The sequence below is a fragment of the Prionailurus bengalensis genome, chromosome D3 (assembly GCF_016509475.1).
Source record: "Prionailurus bengalensis isolate Pbe53 chromosome D3, Fcat_Pben_1.1_paternal_pri, whole genome shotgun sequence".
Taxonomy (NCBI): Eukaryota; Metazoa; Chordata; class Mammalia; order Carnivora; family Felidae; genus Prionailurus; species Prionailurus bengalensis.
This window is the reverse complement of record NC_057356.1, coordinates 19,376,982-19,395,213: the sequence shown is the minus strand read 5'-3', so window position 1 is coordinate 19,395,213 and position 18,232 is coordinate 19,376,982. Positions and strand designations below refer to the sequence as shown.

General features: G+C 41.8%; 1 protein-coding gene across 2 annotated transcripts in view; it reads left to right on the top strand.

The window, feature by feature from the left end:
• Positions 1-18,232, top strand: part of SPECC1L (sperm antigen with calponin homology and coiled-coil domains 1 like) — a 143,398-nt gene that overhangs the window by 85,617 nt on the left and 39,549 nt on the right. For both annotated transcript variants that reach the window (XM_043557898.1, XM_043557899.1), the window contains exons 10-12: positions 1,434-1,524; positions 15,377-15,460; positions 17,741-17,897. In XM_043557898.1, coding sequence (XP_043413833.1) covers positions 1,434-1,524; positions 15,377-15,460; positions 17,741-17,897 — 332 coding nt within the window. The remainder of the gene's footprint in view (positions 1-1,433; positions 1,525-15,376; positions 15,461-17,740; positions 17,898-18,232) is intronic.

Sequence of the window (18,232 nt, the reverse complement as noted above, 5' to 3'; positions counted from 1 at the left end):
CTGGGTGGCTCAGTCAGTTGAGTGTCTGACTTCAGCTCGGGTCATGATCTCACAGTTCGTGAGTTCGAGCCCCACATTGGCCTCTGTGCTGATAGCTTAGAGCCTGGAGCCCACTTCTAATTCTGTATCTCTCTCTCTCTCTCTCTGCTCCTTCCCCACTCATGCTCTGTCTCTCTCCTTCAAAACAAAACAAAACAAAACAAAACAAAACAAAACAAAACATTAAGAGATGAAAGACTGGGGAGAGTATGATTGCAATACATTTATCTGTCAAAACACTTGTATTCCAAGATGTATTTGTCTTCTTGATCGAAGACAAACCAGTAAATAGCAGACAAAAGATTTTAACGTTTATTTATTTATTTTTGAGAGAGAGAGCGCCAGAGAGAGGGAAGAGGAGGGGCAGAGAGAGAATCCAAAGCAGGGTCTGTGCTCGAACTCACAAACTTCGATACCACAACCTGAGCCAAAGACAGATGCTTAACCAACTGAGCCACCCAGGTGCCCTGCAGACAAAAGATTTTAAAAGTCCCTTCCTAAGAGAAGATACACAAATGGCCAGTAAACACATGAAAAGATGTCCAACATCATTAGTCACTGGGAGGTAAAAATTAAATTTACAATAAGATCCCATTATGTACCCTTTCAGATGGCTAAAATTAAAAGACCATATCAACTGTTGATAAGGATGTGAAGTTGAGCCGTGCATACTTTCCTCCTGGGAATATGAAATAAGTAGTTTGATGCTCACTAGATGAAAAAAAAAGACTGGGGAAATAAGCATGACAGAAAGGACAGAGATGTAAACACCATGGACTGTGTGAAAATAAGTAGTTTGGTGGTATTTGAGCATTACCTAGAGATGGCAGGAGATGAAGCAGAGGAGAGAAGGTATAAGATCAGAGATGGGGAAGCCAGTGGGGAAGCCACTGCAGTGGTGCTGGATCAAGATGACGGGTTGTACTGGGGCAGTTGTAGTAGGAGCACATTTCATATTTAGCTGATTGGTATGTAATATTTAAGAATTTTCTTTAAACAAAATAATGAGATCACACTCAAAATACCAGGGGTCAGTGATGTGGGGAAGGAAAGTATGACTATACAAAAGTCATGGGAGGCATCCTTGTGGTGATGCAAATGTTCTCTATCTTGTGTGTATCAGTGTCAGTATCCTGGTTGTGATATTATACTGTACATGTTACCATTGGGGTAAACAGTAATGGGCACATGGGATATTTCTGTGAATTTTTAAAATAGTGTATTGATTGCATTATATGCCTATAAGCGTGTGTATGGTTAGTCTTACTATAATCATGTGGAAAGAATTATGCAAATTCATAACTAAATATTTACTCTCTACAACATTGACTTTATTTGTGAGTCCCAGCTCTAGATTTAAGCTAACTTTGATACCGTTTATCTTATGATTTCAGAGACATTCTATAAGTGGGCCAATCTCTGCATCCAAACCCTTGACAGCGCTGTCAGATAAGAGACCAAACTATGGGGAGATCCCTGTTCAAGGTATATCTGTCACAGTCTTTCACTTTCGCTATTCATTTTTTATTCTTTAGACTTTTTTGGCTAAATAAATTTTGATTTTCTTTGTTCTTGACATTATTTCAACTGATCTGGTATATATCTTTATCAGAAGTTTACTAATTATATGTCTTAGTTATAGATGGGGAGATTAGTTATTAATAAATGCATCTTGGAGGACAGCTCTCTCGTAGCATTACAGTAGGCAGTGGAGGGTCCACACCATTACTGGACACTTTGTTTTCATAGTTCTTCATGGGGTACGTACTGGCCTCTGCATTTTATAGCTACTAAAAATGAGGTTTCAGAAAGTTAAATAATTTAACACAGGTTAACATAGTTCATGAATAGTGGGCCCAGGCAGCCTGACCAAAAAGCCCATTCTTTCAACCTCTGTATTCTGTATTACTGTCCACAAGAGGAAACTGAGACTCTGAGACATGAGGTCCAGATAAGGTCCATTCCTTTGTCCACTGGTAAGGGGTTTGGCCATTTTCACACAGCTTGTGGTAGAGCCAGTACCAGAACCCACATCTCCTGCCTTTGGAAGTGAGAGCTCCTTCTCTTACCTACACTGCCTCTTCCTGTATGGTGCTGAAGTGCACTGGAGAAGTGGTTTCTGGCATTGGGGATGGTGCTGTGAGATGCAGATGTCAGACTTCTTTTGCGGTAGGCATGGATGTGCTCAGGGGTGCACATCCCTCAGGAGCCTGGAGCTCTTCTCACTGATGCATGCTGGACACCTCCATGTGTTTCTCTGCACATTTTCTTGGTTGTGGCAAGTAGCTTCTAAGCGTGAGACTACAAAGTTTCAGCAGTTTTGGGGAGGAAATAAGCAGACTTGAGAGAATTAACCCTTTAAAGAACCCAGAGGATGCTCTATGGACTCCATGGAGCAACTGGTGCAGGAGGCATTCCTTTTGGCAATGGAACTGGCCCTTTGCAGCCAGTCTTGAATGTTCAGATGAACTGGTTGTGCCCATATTTAGGGACAATGGAACACAAGATGGTGCTGCTGCTCCCTTCCCTGTACAAAGGCTTGCCTTCTACCCCTGCTTCTTTGCCCTGGTGCTTTCATCAATCATGACTTGAGGTCTTTTCTCCTCTCAGAAGGTCCTTTTGTTAATGGAAAAAAGAATAGAAGGTATCAAGTCTCTGTCTACATCTTGACCATGTTCTCACCCTTCCCTCCCAGATGAATTCATTAATGATTATGTATGTGTAGAGTGCATATATCATCAGCCTCGTGTGTCCTGGCCATTGACTTCTTTGAGGCTGTCTTCTCATCTGTGAATTGGAAATAATCACAAACTTCTTAAATCTCTCTCTTCCCGGGCTCTTAAATCCACTCTCCGTCTTTCACCCTTACCATTCCACCAAGGTTGCTTCTGTCAAGGTTGTCAGTGATGTTGTGGTTCTAACCTCTCAGTCCTCATCTGCTGTGAACTGTAGGCAGCATGTGGCCCTTTTGAGCACTCCCTTTTCTGGGATGTTCTTTTTGCTTTCTGTGATGCCCATTCCTGTGTCTTCTCCCTCCCTCCCAGGCTGCTCATCCATCTCCTGTGCTTGCTGTCCTTCCATGACCTGTCAGTGGTGGTGTGCCTCTGAGCTCAGTCCCTGGGCCTCTCTTCTCTCTCTGTACTCACGCTGTTACTATATTCTTTTTCATGGCTTTAACTGTTATTTGTCAAATGGATATCTCCAGTCTGTTTCTCTCCCCTAACTCTAGACTCATCTATCCAGTTGCCTATTCAATATCTCCGTTTTGATATTGAATGCTCTCAGACTGAGTGTGTCAAGTACAAGATTCTCACATTTCCTAAACTTGTTCTACCTGTAATCTGTCTTCTCCGTCTCAGTTAATGGCAGTTTTATTGGAGTCATCCTTAACCCCCTTCTTTATCTTAGACCCCATATGTGAGAACTATGTGGCTTTTTTTTTTCATGATCAAATCCATTTTTTAATTGGAGTATAACTGACATGTAACATTGTATTTGTTTCAAGTATACAACACAATGATTCGGTATTTGTATACCTTACAGAATGATCACCACAATAAGTCTAGTTACTAGATACCATCTGTCACCATTACAAAGTTACAAAACTGTTTCATTCTTTAGGAAGCTCCATTGGCTCTGCATCCAGATTCGGAGCATTGCTCTTCCCTCTACCACCATCTCCCTGGTCAAGCCACCATCATTTCTCACAAGGGTTCTGGCAAAAAGATTCTTAATCCCCCTTACAGTCTATTCTTAACCCTTCAGCCAGCGTAATCTTGAAAAATAGAAATTGTAACACGTCATTCTACTCAAAACCTTCCCCTAGTTCCCCATTTCTCTCAGAAGAAAAGCTAGAGTTCTCTTAGTGGTCTCTAGGCCCTCCCAGTGTGGCCTTGGTTGCCTCTCTGGCCTTCCCACATTTCTCTCTCAGTCACTCTGTTCAGCCACATGGGCTTCCTTGTGCTCCCTGGGCACTTAGGCACGCTCTTGACTGAGGAGCCTTGGGCTGGCGTGTCTGCTGCTGGAGTGCTCTGCTGTGTGTCCGGACAGCCCACTCTTGCCTTCCTTCAGTTCAGGTGAGGTGTTCTAGTCTCACCTCAGCTGGACCCTGCATGCCATACTTAAAATTATAAACCACACTCTCCTTCACATGCCCTTTCCAGGACCCCTCTTCCCTTTAAAAAATTTTAAGTTAGTACTTATCCCTTCGGGCAGGCTACATAGTTGACTTGTCTGTAACTTTTATTGTCTGCCTCCTCCCTAAACCGGGAGGTCCGTGATTTCAAGGATTTATAGTCTGTTTGGTTCACTGAGGTATCTCAGCACTTGTTACAAAGTACTGGGCTCTTGATAATAAATTGTAAGATGAGTGAATGAAGTTAAAGCCTGTAAAAGGCTTAGCATAGATTTTAGTCCACAGTAAATGCCCACTGTTAGATTTTATTACTATTATGTGTGAACTTAATAGCACAAGAGGCTGAGAAGGATGGCTCTTTATTGTCTGAGTACAAGATTTTAGTTCATTGCAAGGCAACCAAGGTCTCTAGAATTTTGCTTAGCTGCCGGCAGGTGGTTGTGAGAAAGCATCACTACACGTTATGTTTTGGGCATCTATAAGCTGCAGGCACTCAGGACAAAAATAGAAGCCAAGGGTTCAGGAGCACTCCCACTCAGCTGCCTGTTGCATGTGCCCTAGTTCTATCAATAAAGTCTGCAGTCAGCGCCAAGTTCAGTTGGAGCCAGGAGCCACAATACCACAGCCTTTGAGAATATGTATAAAATAACCCTGGGCCAGTGACAGGCCTATAGGAGAGACCCCTATCTTTAGAGCCTTGAGGTGATCCTTGGACACCAGAAAAAACCGAGTCCCTATGTCACAGTTGGAGAAAGATGGGGATGCCCCATGCTGCAGTGAGAAGTGACTCAGGGCCTTCCAAGCTTCCGAAGGCCATGCTGAAGCTGACCATGGGAGCCTTCTCCCCTTTCAGCAGCTACCTTCCCAGGCTCTTCTTGATCGGCTCGCAACTAGGCAAGGTTTACTGGGGAAAGCCAGCACCTGCAGTGTTTCTTGAACCTACTTGTTGACAAGACTTACTTGAGTCGTTTTGTAAAATAGGGAATCCTGGGCCTCACCTCAGATCTACTGCCATATACTCTCTAGGAAAGGGAGCTTGGAAACTTCATTTTCATAAGCACCCCAAGTAATTCTGGGAAAGGACAAATTGGGGAAATTGGGCAAAGAATATTATTTAGTTTTTCCTATTAACTTGGCTTTTGTGGGTACAGAATGGGGGTGTGGAAGGTTGGTGGGCCAAGGTTATTGACACAGACTAAATGTGTTAAATGTCTCCAGGGCTCTGCTGAATGCAACATTTCCCTGGTTCTCCTCATTTTATTATCTGGTAATGTATCAAATGATAATGCTATTGGGTATGGGGGTATGTGGTCAGTCTGTGTTAATTCAGGTCTCCTTCTCCACTTTAGACTGTGCTTCATGGGGCTTAGCTGAAACAGCGCAAATACAAGAGAGAGTGGGCAACATACCTAAGTGAATTTTATTTTTAATGTTTATTTTTGAGAGAGAGAACACAAGCAGGGGATGGGCAGAGAGAGAGAGGGGAACAGAGGATCTGAAGTGGGCTCCCATGCTGATATTGAGCCTGATGAGGGGCTCGAACTCACGAGCCCGCGAGATCATGACCTGAGCTAAAGTCAGAAACTCAACTGACTGAGCCCCCAGGCACCCCTTTACTTAGGTGAATTTTATTTGAGAATTTGTTGATAGTGTGATCTTTTATTTTAAACAGTCATTAGAGAAAGAAACCACGTATAAAACAAAGAACAACTAGGGGGCTTGGGTGGCTCAGTTGGTTAAGCATCCGGCTCTTGACTTCAGCTCAGGTCATTATCTCATGGTTTGTGGGATTCAGCCCTGTGTTGGGCTCCACACTGACAGCACAGAGCCTGCTTGGGATTCTCTTTCCCTTGTTCTCTGCCCCTCCCCTGCTCACTCTTTCTCTCATTCTCTCTCAAAATAAACTTAAAAAAAAAAACAAACCAGCAACTAAGAACAACCAAGTGATTCTTGGTCATAAAAAGCCACCATGGTTATCCAAACTGTGATAAGAGAGTAGGATTTCTAGGCTCTCTCTTGAAGCACTTTTCTTCCTTGATGGTTTCTTTATGACATAAATTAAAGAACAATGTATAATTTTCATTTTGAAAATTTCAGTGGCTTCATTACCAAAATTTTAAAAGGTGCTGCCTCTTGTTCTACTACACTTAAGTTAGAGAATTTGGTGTTTTTGTCAGTTAAGTATATTATAACAGGTATAGGGGTTTTGTGTTTGCTCTATTTTAGCATCATGCTTGTGTCAGTTGCAGAAAAATGTTTCAGTCGTGAAATCTTATCATAAATGGACTAATCAAATGCTGTTTGGTTGGTAATGTTGGTTAGGGTCATGATTGTGCCCCCTCAGTGACTCTTTGTAGATAGGATATGAGTTAGTGTTTATGGCCTAGTAAGCAGGAAAGGATAGATCTGCTAACCAGATACATGCATACAGGTGGTTGAAAAGGTGTTTACTGTCCCCACTTGCACAGTGATCTTATAAGGTCCAGAGTGTTAAGCAAAAGACCTCAGCTGGATGTTGCAGGTGGTTGGGGGAACCTAGGTTTGCTTAGTATCAGGGTGACCTGGTGAGTGTCCTGTGTCCTGGCTCAGATATTTGGTATCTGTGAAAGTTGATTAATCCAAGTGTAGTTATGTTCTGTAAAGAAATTCATACTTTATGAAAAAAATTTTTATTTTAGAGCAAGTGTGAGTGAGTGGTGGGGGGAATGGAGGGAGAGAGGGACGGGGAGAGAGAGAGAGAGAGAAAGAGAGAGAGAGAGAGAATGAGTGAGTCAGAGTCTTAAGCAGACTCCATGCTTAGTGCAGAGCCTGCCACAGGGCTTGATCCTGACCTGAGATCATGACCTGAGCCAAGATCAAGAGTTGGACACTCAAACCAACTAAGCCACCCAGGTGCTCCAAAGAAATTCATACTCTTTTTTTCTTTTTCTTTTTTTTTTTAATGTTTGTTTATTTATTTTGAGGGAGAGAGAGAGTGCATGTGCACACACAAGCCGGGGAGGGGCAGAGAGAGAGAGAGACAGAAAACCCCAAGCAGGCTCCATGTTGACAGCACATAGCCCCACGTGTGGCTCGATCCCACCACTGTGAGACCATGACCTAAGCTGAAATCGAGAGTTAGATGCTTACCCGACTGAGCCATCCAGGCGCCCCAAGAAATTCATACTCTTATCATCTGTTTAAATTGTATTACTTAAATCTAGAGATGTAAAAAAGTTTCAAAACACAGTATTTTGAAAACATTGATTTATGGTAAGGGTGCATATAATAAATGTGATACAAAGGAGGTTTTACTAGAAAGCCAAATCTTTGTTAAAAGTTATAGTCTCTTTTAAGTTAATATAAGTAAAAGCAAAAGAGCTTTCTGTTTACAAAGTTTCACAGTAATTTTCATTCTTCAGAGGATAGATCTAAATCAGATTCTGGATCTGATCCAGCCCTAGATCCAGCTCTAGCAGCACAATTCCTAGGGAAAATTCAAATAGACATACTACTACACTACCCTCTTTTATTTATAGTCTAGTGAGTATCTACCTATTCACTTTGAAACATTCCCCTTCTCCGCCCCTGCCCTGCCCTTCTTTTTCTCTGTAGTTCTTGGTATTTGTCTTGATAAACCAGAGTATCTAGGCTCATATTTTTTCTCAACATACTATTATGAAAAATTTCAAACATACAGAAAAGTTGGAAGAAATTATATAGTGGAAACCCACATCTTACTACCTAGATGCTATAGCATTTTGCTGTGTTGACTTTATCATATTTATCCATCCCTCTATCCATCTTTTTTTTAATGCTTTTTAATGCTTTTTAATGCTTTTTTTTTTAATGCTTTTCAAGGTAAGTTGCAGTCGGTACACTTGAGCATGCATTGCAATATTTATTTATGGTGTTCTCTCAGCCTTTAAACTCTTGAGATAAGTTTAGCCTTACAGAAGAGTTGGAAAAATATTACAGAACTCTCTTACACTCTTTCCCCAGCTTCCCTTATGTGAGCATCCTATACAACCATAGGGCAGTTATCAAAAATAAGAAATCCGTATCATTACAATATTATGAACTAAACTACAGACTTTGGATTTCACCAGTTTTCCCACTGCTGCCCATTTTTTATTCCAGGGTCAAATCCTGGGCCCCACTTTAAGACTTCGTTGTCTTACCTCCTAAAGTCTCCACCAGTTTATCAGTCTTTCTCTTTCATGACTTTGAAGAATACTAACCAGTGAACTTTTTAGAATAGCTCTCAGTATGGGTTTGTGTGGTATTTCCTTCTGGGGTTGAGGTTGTGTACTGTCGGGAAAGCACCCCGACAGAGGTGAGGTGCCCTTCTCAGGGTATCATCATATCAGGGGCACGTAAGGTCAGTACATCTTACTACTGGCGATGTTGGCCATGATCACTTGGTTAAGATGGTTGGCTGCTGGTAATTAATAAATATCCTGTTCCTGTTTAAACTTTCTTTCACTGCTTTTAGCATCTGTTTGTGTATTTTGCCTGCAGTAATTATTACTGTGGTGTTCTATACCATGATTTTGTTTTCTTTCTTTCTGTAAGGAATTATTTATATTATTATATCTATTCTATTTATAACATTTATTTGTATTAGTATAGACTCATGGGCATTTATTTTATTCTTTGGGTTGTAATCTCTTACTGTTATTTCTTTTGTTAAATTATTTCAACTTGGGAGCCACTGGGAACTCTTTCACATTGATTCCTTGCTCTTTTTTTTTTTTTTTTTTTTTTAACGTTTATTTATTTTTCAGACAGAGAGAGACAAAGCATGAACGGGGGAGGGTCAGAGAGAGGGAGACACAGAATCTGAAACAGGCTCCAGGCTCTGAGCTGTCAGCACAGAGCCCGACGCAGGGCTCGAACTCACGGACCGCGAGATCATGACCTGGGCCGAAGTCGGCCGCTTAACCGACTGAGCCACCCAGGCGCCCCGATTCCTTGCTCTTTTGACACAGCCCCCCTCCCCTCAAAAGCACTTTCTTACTTTTGGGCACCAAGTGATCCAGATTTGTTCTTTTTCCTCTACTAGCTCTGGAATTAACCACTTCTCCAAGGATCCCTGCTTACTTTTATTAGAGAATAGTATTTGAAAACAAGATCTGGGTGCTGGCTTTTTGCTCATTGAGGTTTCAATGCCTCCTGTCCCTCTCTGGATGGAGCTAGGAAAACTTTGCATGTATACCAACCCATGTGTACATACACATATGTATTATTTCTATATCAAAAACCATGAGTTTGTGCTGATGTCTCTGACTCCAAGCCAGCACCAAAGGGTGCATTCTAAGCTTTTTCCTATTCCTTATTTATACCTTCTTTCTCCCGACAATGAGAAACCTGGCTCTCATTATCTACAATATATTGACTTACTTGTTGAACCCTCCTGTTTGTATGCAGTAGTTTCAAAGTTGCTACACCATACCCCCGTGAGAAGCAAATCTACCAAAGTACAGTGCACACAGTTCATTTTGTGTTTAACCTTAGAGTATCCAGTCAAAACCCCTGTTTTCTTAAAGATACGTAGATCAGCCCCTTTTTTCATCACTCTCAGTGTGGTTATGTCATGCTTCTGTAATACAGTTAGGTTAATTTTGTCACAGTCTGCATTTCATCCCCTCCCACCCCCCCCCACCCCCCAGTTCTGGTTGATTAAAAAAAAAAATTGTATCCAGTAAAATTCATTCTCTTCTGTGCATTGTAGGGTGTTTAGCAGTAACCGGAGACATGGTTCTCACAGTTCTGTTTGTCTAATTTCAGCAGAGAGATCGAAACCATAAGCTAAAAACAAATAGGAAAGCCTAGTTGGTCTTGTATGTTTGTCTACTATTTCCATCAGAGACTTTAACATATTCATCATAGTACTTCAAATGCCCTGTCCAATAGTTCCAACATTCTGCCATATCTGAGTCTGATTTTACTGATTACTTTGTGCCTTGACATAGTGAACTGGATTTACTGTTTGTTTTTTTTTCTTCTTGCTTTCTGTGTATGAATTCTTTATTGAAAGCTGGACATCTTGTATAGGGCAGTAGATTGTTTTCTTTTTTCTTTTTTTTTTTTTTTTGCCTTGACACGGGCACCTGTCTCCATTAGTTGTTTAGTGTGGGAGTTTGAGTTAATCTGTGCAGGAGCTGGGTTGGGTTTGAGTTTTGTTAAGTTGCTGTGATGTCCTCAGTGCATAGCAGCCTTCCAGTTACTCCAGTAATCCTAGTGTTTAGAGAGGGGCTAGTGTTTGGGAGTTTTCTCAATGTCTGCTCCAAATTCAGCTTTAGGCTGCCTTTGCATTGCATCTCAGCTAGGGCTGGTCTCATACTCTTGCAGCTCTTTCAGCTGAAATGTCTTATTTATTCATTTGTTGAGAACATATTTTCTTTTATAATGTTCAACATGTTTGTAATAATAGCTGCTTTAAAATTCTTTTCTGCGGGGGCGCCTGGGTGGCGCAGTCGGTTAAGCGTCCGACTTCAGCCAGGTCACGATCTCGTGGTCCGTGAGTTCGAGCCCCGCGTCGGGCTCTGGGCTGATGGTTCAGAGCCTGGAGCCTGTTTCCGATTCTGTGTCTCCCTCTCTCTCTGCCCCTCCCCCGTTCATGCTCTGTCTCTCTCTGTCCCAAAAATAAATAAACGTTGAAAAAAAAATTTAAAATTCTTTTCTGCTAATTCAACACATGGGTCATCCTTGGGTGGTTTCCATTTCTTTTGAGTGTGGGTCAGTTTTTTCTCTTTCTGTGTATGTCCAGTAATTTTGGATTGTATCCTGGGTGGTGTGAATCACACATTGTAGAGATTGTTTTCTATTTTGTTCCTGTGCAGAAAATTGGAGTTTGATAGCAAGGAATTAACGTGGCTCACCTCAAACTCCATCCAACCTCTCTTTTCCTTCACTTGAAATACCTGTTCAGTTATTTTGTCCTTAATTCAACTCCTTAGAATCTGTGCTTGTGGTTTTCAGAGGTCAGTGAGAGATTTGGGCAGAGTTTATATACAGAATTTGTGATTCTTTCTGGTATTTCCTCTATTCCCTCCTTTTCCAGCATCTTTGGTTGTCCTGAAATATATCTTCTGCTTCTTCAAGGCAGTAAAGCTGCGGGTTTTCTACCATTTGCCCTGTGTGGCCTTAGCTGGGGTCTACACTCATGCCTGTAGCCATAAACTGGGAAATTTGCCCCCTGCTCTTTCCTCTTCTGCCTGCTTTTGGATTCTCTTTAGTGTCTTTAAGTGGTTGATTTTCTTTTCTTTTCTTTTCTTTTCTTTTCTTTTCTTTTCTTTTTTTTTTTCTTCAGATTTTGTACTTGTTTTTGGCAAGAGCATCAGTCTATTTGGAACTACTCTCTGAACAGAAATTGGCTATTTAGGCTCCTATTTCTAAACCCACTATTTTGCCTGTAAATTTGTTTGGGGAGACAATATAGGGACAACTGCCTGTACCTGTTTATTTCTGTGATTTCTAAAATAAGAGAATTAAGGAGCAGACCTAGTATGCTCACGTTATCACTGCCTGTCTGTTGGAGGTAAACAGAACACTTCTATGTAGGTTATCACTTCCTCTGAGCCCTGGATCTCATCCCCTTAGGTTTCACAGATGCTGTTAGCCTTGGACTATTACCCCCTTCTCCTATATCTTCAACTTTACCCTCTCTACTGGCTCCCTTCCACTGTCATTTAAAAATGCTCACATCTCACCGAGGTTAAGAGAAAGAATTCTCTCCCCTTCCCCACCTCCTGCAGCTACCATACTTTCTCTCTTCCCCTTACACAGCTTGTCCTCTTCCTCTCTCCCCAATCACTCCTCAGCACATTCTTGCCTTACTTTTGTCCCCACTAGTGTATGAGATTGCTCTGACCGAGGTTACCAGGGCCCCCAGGTCACCAAGTTCATTCTCATTAGCTCTGTGCTGATAATTTCCAAAGTGATGTATCCCCTCTGACTTTTCTCCTGAACCTCCGCTGTTGCTCTGCATCTTCCCCTGCATCTCTCATAGGGTTCTCAAATTCAGCATGTTCTCATCTATCTTCCTCCCACAGTACTTTTCCCTTTTCTTGTCTGTGTATGTGGAACCTTATCCGTTGTCACCTCCATATCCATTGGGTCAGCAAGTCTGTTGATTCTGCCTCATTGAACAGCTCTTGAAGCTGTTTACTTCTCTCCATCCCCCCCGGCACGACCCAAGTCCAAGTCGTTCTCATCCCTCCCCTGTACAGTCTAACTCCTCATCCTGCGTGCACTGTTGCCCTTCACTCCACTTCATCCACAAAGATGCTTTCCTAATAAAACCTTCATTGGCTCCTCACTGCCAGCAGGATAAAGTCCACACTCCTTAATTTGGCCTGCATCACCTGCATGCTTGCCCTTGCCTGCTCTGGCCCTTCCAGCTTGCCTTTGCCACCTCATCTGCTCCTTTCCTCCACCCCGTCCTCTGAACATAGCCACCCTGGGGTTGTTTTGGTATGTGCTTAGCACTCAGCTGGGAACACTCTCTGTCTTCCAACCTCTCCTTTGCCTGTATAAAAGCTATTAATTACCCTTCTTGTCTGAACTGAGATGTTATTTCCTGGGGAGGCTTTTCCGGACCTCCCCTCAAGAGCAGGTCATGTCCCCTGTTGTGTTTCCAGAGTCCCGAGTACTTGTTCTTTCCTAGCATCCCTCACTTATAAAGACTTTTTAAAGAAGCCTGGCTTCTGCTCTAGATTCTGAGTCCCATTTCTTGCCTCTTCTCTTCCTTTCTCTGACCTTTGTACCAAGCCCAGTGCCTCGTGAGTAGTGGACATCCAAGGGATTTTTGTTTAATGAATGGATTAGAGACAAGAAAAGCTCCATATGACAATAGAATAGACTCTATTACTGTAAAATATAATCTCTCCTGCTTGCCATACTTGACTGTAATACACTAATCTTCCTGAAAAGAGATAAACTGACAGTATGACATGAAGGTGGAACCCAGCTGCTTACAGCAGGAGTCTTTGGACATGTGCTCCCACTGGGGCAAGTGCCTCTGAGCAAGTGTGAGTCTCACGGTGAAAATACTTCATGGAATGGCTGCAGGCTGTGTTGTGCCTGTTGAGTTTACCACAAATAATTTTGAAAAGAATAACCGAACTGGGGCTTCAGTACAATTTTGTACATTTTCAAAAAGTAGGTGTTGGTATGTGGTAGGGCACCACCTGCTGACTTGAGACACATTTGGATCCTTAGACATGCAGCAAGAAAAGACTTAGCCAGCGTTGAGCAAAGGAATCGTGAACTTTGTTTCAGTTGTGTGCCTGTGGTGTGCAGTGTTAAAGAGAAAGAAGTCAGGTAATTTAGAAACACTTTCCCTGGAGAGAATGGCAAGGGCTTCTGGCCTTGGCCAGTATGCTACGTGTTTGGGTTCATTTGTCTGTACAACCTTTGTTTTCACTTGCTTCATTTGCTGTGTTTTGGGAGATTAAGAATTTAGGGAAATGACTAGCTGCAGAATCGTAAAATGGAAATTTTGATTAAATTAAAAATGTTGATTTCTGTTTCCTACTATTTCCGTGTTCTACTAACTTTGTTTTGTCTGTCAGACGTTGTGCATAATATGCTTTTCCTGTGAGGATGAGTGCCAACTGCTGACAGGGTTCAGAATTCTGATTGATGCTTGCTTGCAGGCTCTTCGTACAAAGGTGATATTTGTTCAGGATTGGGAAGATGTAATGACTGTAGGCTGTGTAAGTCCTGTCTTCCTTAAGAAAGGAAGTTCATCCTTCTCAAAGTTGTGTGTAATTAGAACCAAATGTTCTTTATACACTTAGAAAATAAATTTTGGAATAACAGAGGTGCTATCCTTGAAAGGTGCCATATGCCATTACTTTTGACATCATGACATTCTGAGAGGAACTATTTTTTTTTTTTTAATTGTTGGTTCTTAAAAAGAAGTGGTGAATGACCTGTTTGACTAATGTACAGTAAATCTTGTCTTTTCCCTTGTTAAAATATGTTTGCTATAGGGCCATTCTTGGACAGTGAGGCTAAGTCTTCATTAAATGTAAGGGGTGGTGTTTTCCCTCATGCTAATCACATGTCCTTAGGACATGGCAGCCAAGCAGAACAGCTAGTCCGTCTGTCCTTGTGCTTGTCGTCCTGGCCTGACTACAGCCTTGTTAGGCTTATAGCCCTAGGTAAGAAGTGTGCTGGTCTGTGTTTGGGGGCTCCCACTCTGGGGTAGCAGGTCCTGAGGAAGTGATGTTGAAAGCTAGACCAGAAGGGTGATGAAAGTAGTCAGGCTATGGAGGAAATGGAGGAGGGGAATAGGAGGGAGGAGAACAGTGCCAGTGTTTGAGGAACTCCAGAAACTCCCAAGATGACTTGTGTTTAGAGAGCAAGGGAGGAGTGAACAGGGTGCGGCTGCAAACTGGACAGTGGAGGCACTCTTTCTCTGCGTCCTTCCTTGAATTTCAGAAATGTCTGTTGCTTCCTTGTTGCCCTCAGACTAAAGTCCACATACTAGGTAATGAAGGCTCTTGTTAATTAGCCTCATTTTCCCTTTAAAGCCCCTTTCTCTGTCACCCTCTCTGATTTCCATATGCCCCATGTTGAGGCCACTGGGATTTTATCGTTCTGTAACTTGAATGCTCTTATACCTTTGTTCTGCTTGTTGTCTGGCTGAAATACTGTTCCCACCCTTCTTCTCTACTAGTAAAGCTCAGCTTTATATCATTATGTTGTTGAAGACCTCCCTGCTGCCTGAAATCAAAGTGAATGGATTCTCACTCTGTGGTTTGATAATACTTTGTCATTCTGTTATTCTAATCGTCCTGTCCTGACTTGTCTCTGGTTGTGTATATGTATGGATTCCCCACTACTGTTAGGCACAGAAGGGCAAGCCTTTGATTTAGCTTGTACTTTTAGACCTACATACAGTAGGGGATCTTTGAATTTTGGTTGAGTTGCGTCAAAGTGGTAAGTAGCAGTCAGTGATTTAGAAGCATTCATCTGTATCAAATCTTATCTCTAGAAATCAAACATTGAATGAAATGTTTTCTCACAGTCCTTGTCTGAGGAAACTCTTTAGTAGACATGGACTCCATAGGGAATTGTTAGAGTGCCCTGGATTGAGAAAGAAGGGTTAGCTTCCAGGGGGACAGGAGGAGAGCTCACCTTCCTGCTGCCTTTGTTACTTCAGAGTTCAGTGTCTGATGTCTTTATTTTGACCCTTCCCATTTTGTGCAGAGCATCTATTAAGAACATCTTCAACCAGCCGACCTGCTTCTCTGCCAAGAGTACCTGCCATGGAAAATGCCAAGACCATCTCAGGTGATGACTTTTATCTGGAATTTCCCTTAGAAAGACTTCCAGAGGTCTTAGTGGTGGTACTAAATACTTTCTCTTTAGACTTACCTAGCTTTTCTTGCCTCTTTAGCTGTTGAGTTGATTATTTTCACTCTGAATTTCCCCTGTTGTATTTTTCAGATTCTATAGAAATCACATTTCATGGCCCTGATTTCAAAATAATCAATTTCATGGCCCAAAACTAGATTGTTCCATTTATTTAACAAGATTTGTGAAGTGCCTAGCATGGGCTAGATGTCGTGCTGAAAATATAGCTTGATACAAAGTTGGTATAGTTGTGAAAGATTCTAGTATTAATCCCAAGGTGTGTCATGACTGTTATTTCAGAGCACACCAAAAATTCTCTGGAAACCAGATTTTTCCAGTATAAAAAAGCCATCCTATAATGATGAATGTAACAAGCTTACTTTGTCTCATAGAGCTAACCCCAGTTTATCAGTTGCTCGCATTATTTTCCCTTTGTGGCCCTTATTTGCCCTTAATAACTCAGCTAGAAATTGGACCAGAAAAGGAGAAATTCCTATAACTTTACCTCATACAGTTAACCTTCCACTTGCATGGGGATTTAAGCTAGCACAGTTTTTATGCATTATAGCCAGATCTTTGTATTAGTGGGAAGTCCAGCCAAAATTACCATCCCAAAGCTCAGATTCCAAAGCCTTTTCTTGCTTTTTTGAATTATTTTTAAAGTTTATTTATTTATTTGGGGGGGGGGGGAGAGGTAGAGAGAGAGGGAGAGAGAAAATCCCAAGCAGGCTCCACACTGTCAGCGCAGAGCCCAATGCGGGGCTCAAACTCATGAACCATAATATTATGACCTGAGCCGAAGTTGGATGTTTAACTGACTGAGCCACCCAGGTGCCTCCAAAGCCTTTTCTTATCATAGAGTTCTTCTGATTCTTTTTCAGTTTCCCCTATATTTTAAAAAAATTTTTGATGTTTATTTTTGAGAGACAGACCATGAGTGGGGGAGGGGCAGAGAGAGAGGGAGACACAGAATCAGAAGCAGGCTCCAGGCTCCAAGCTGCCAGCACAGAGGCTGACACGGGACTTGAACCCACGAACTGCGAGATCATGACCTGAGCCGAAGTCGGACACTTAACCAATTGAGCCACTCAGGTGTGCCCTCAGTTTCCTCTATTTTATATAAAATTATGAAAGGGGTTCTCATCCAGTTTCCTAGCACACCACTTAAAAGAAACTGCTGATTTAAGGCATATGAAGATCTGATATTGAAAGAAAAACAAGAATAATCACAAAATTATATCAGGAATGCTTATAAATATATCATTCTAATAAGATCATGTAATAGGACAAAGCGTCTCTCTCCTCTGGATCTTTACAGACATCACTTCACTAATGCAGAGTTATATTCTGCTTGTGACCATCCTACAATCACCAAGAAAATTTTAGTCCATAAAAGCAGGGGCAGTTTCAGTAACCTGGGAAGAATTACTGATGTATAACATTGATTACAGCCAGCTCAGGGCACCTGTATATCCAGCATCTTCTGATGTGAGAGAGTATATGTCTGAGGTCAGGAAATTTGTCTCATATTTCACTTCTTCCCGCATTCAGCCCAGAGCCTTGAGCACCTGTGCCAACTCAGTGCCTCCTTGCTAGAAAGCTGCTTTTGTTGTGGCTCTGTTACCAACGGCTAAAGGAGGAGCTACTTCCACTTAGCAGTTCTTAGAACTTTCTGTAATTCTAACAAGGTGTAATGGCTTACTGTGGTAGCCTTTCAAAATAGAACTTTTCTGACTGATCTTGTTTCTCAGTAGTTGAATTGACACCTTTTGGTTTTCTGTTTGTCTCATTGGTTTATGTTTTTTAAAACATGGCCTGACCTAGAATTAAATGATGAGGTATTTTTCCTTTTTTTCCCCTTAAGTGGTATTTTGGCTATGTTCAGAAGGGTTATGTTTCCTTTAGTTGAGAGTGGATAGTATGTTCTATGATTGTTATGGTGATAGATAAGATGTATTCCATACCTTCAGGAAATGTGGGGTTCAATGCATATCTCAACTACTGCATCTTTTTTACAGGTTTTTTAATGAAAGAAATAAATCCTTCCAAGTTACCAGTATGATAAAGGAAATGTTAGTTTTTTTCATATATGGTAATTTCTACTTTTTTTTGGAACCTGCTGAAGAAAAGGTCTCAAAAACCTAATTTAAAAGTATTTTATAAGAGTAACCATCTTTCTCCATTATGAAATGCATAATGACTATTTTTCACAATCAGTATCTCGACGAAGTAGTGAAGAGATGAAACGAGACATCAATGCACCCGAGGGAGCATCGCCGGCCTCTCTTATGGCTATGGGAACCACGTCTCCACAGCTTTCCCTGTCTTCCTCTCCCACGGCGTCCGTCACCCCCACCACCCGAAGTCGGATAAGGTAGAGAACAGTTAATACTGATGGATTTCATGTATACCTCTCCTAGCCTTCGGAGATCAATAATCAGATTATAAAATAATGGCAATCGAGCACTGATTTTTTTTCTTTGTGGGTTATTGTTTTCTCATCTCTTCTATGCCCAGAATTGGGTAAGATGGTATAGAAGTAAAAAGCAAGGCAAAGTGAAAGAGGTGGTTCATTTCCTCCTAAGCATTGTGAAATTACAATATGGGGTGTGGGTGGAGGGTTAGGGGGAAGCTTCCTAGGGGAGTGGTGCCTGGGTGTGGAGGGTGGGCTGGCAAGGTCAGCAAGGTCAGAGACATGAGTGAATGTAC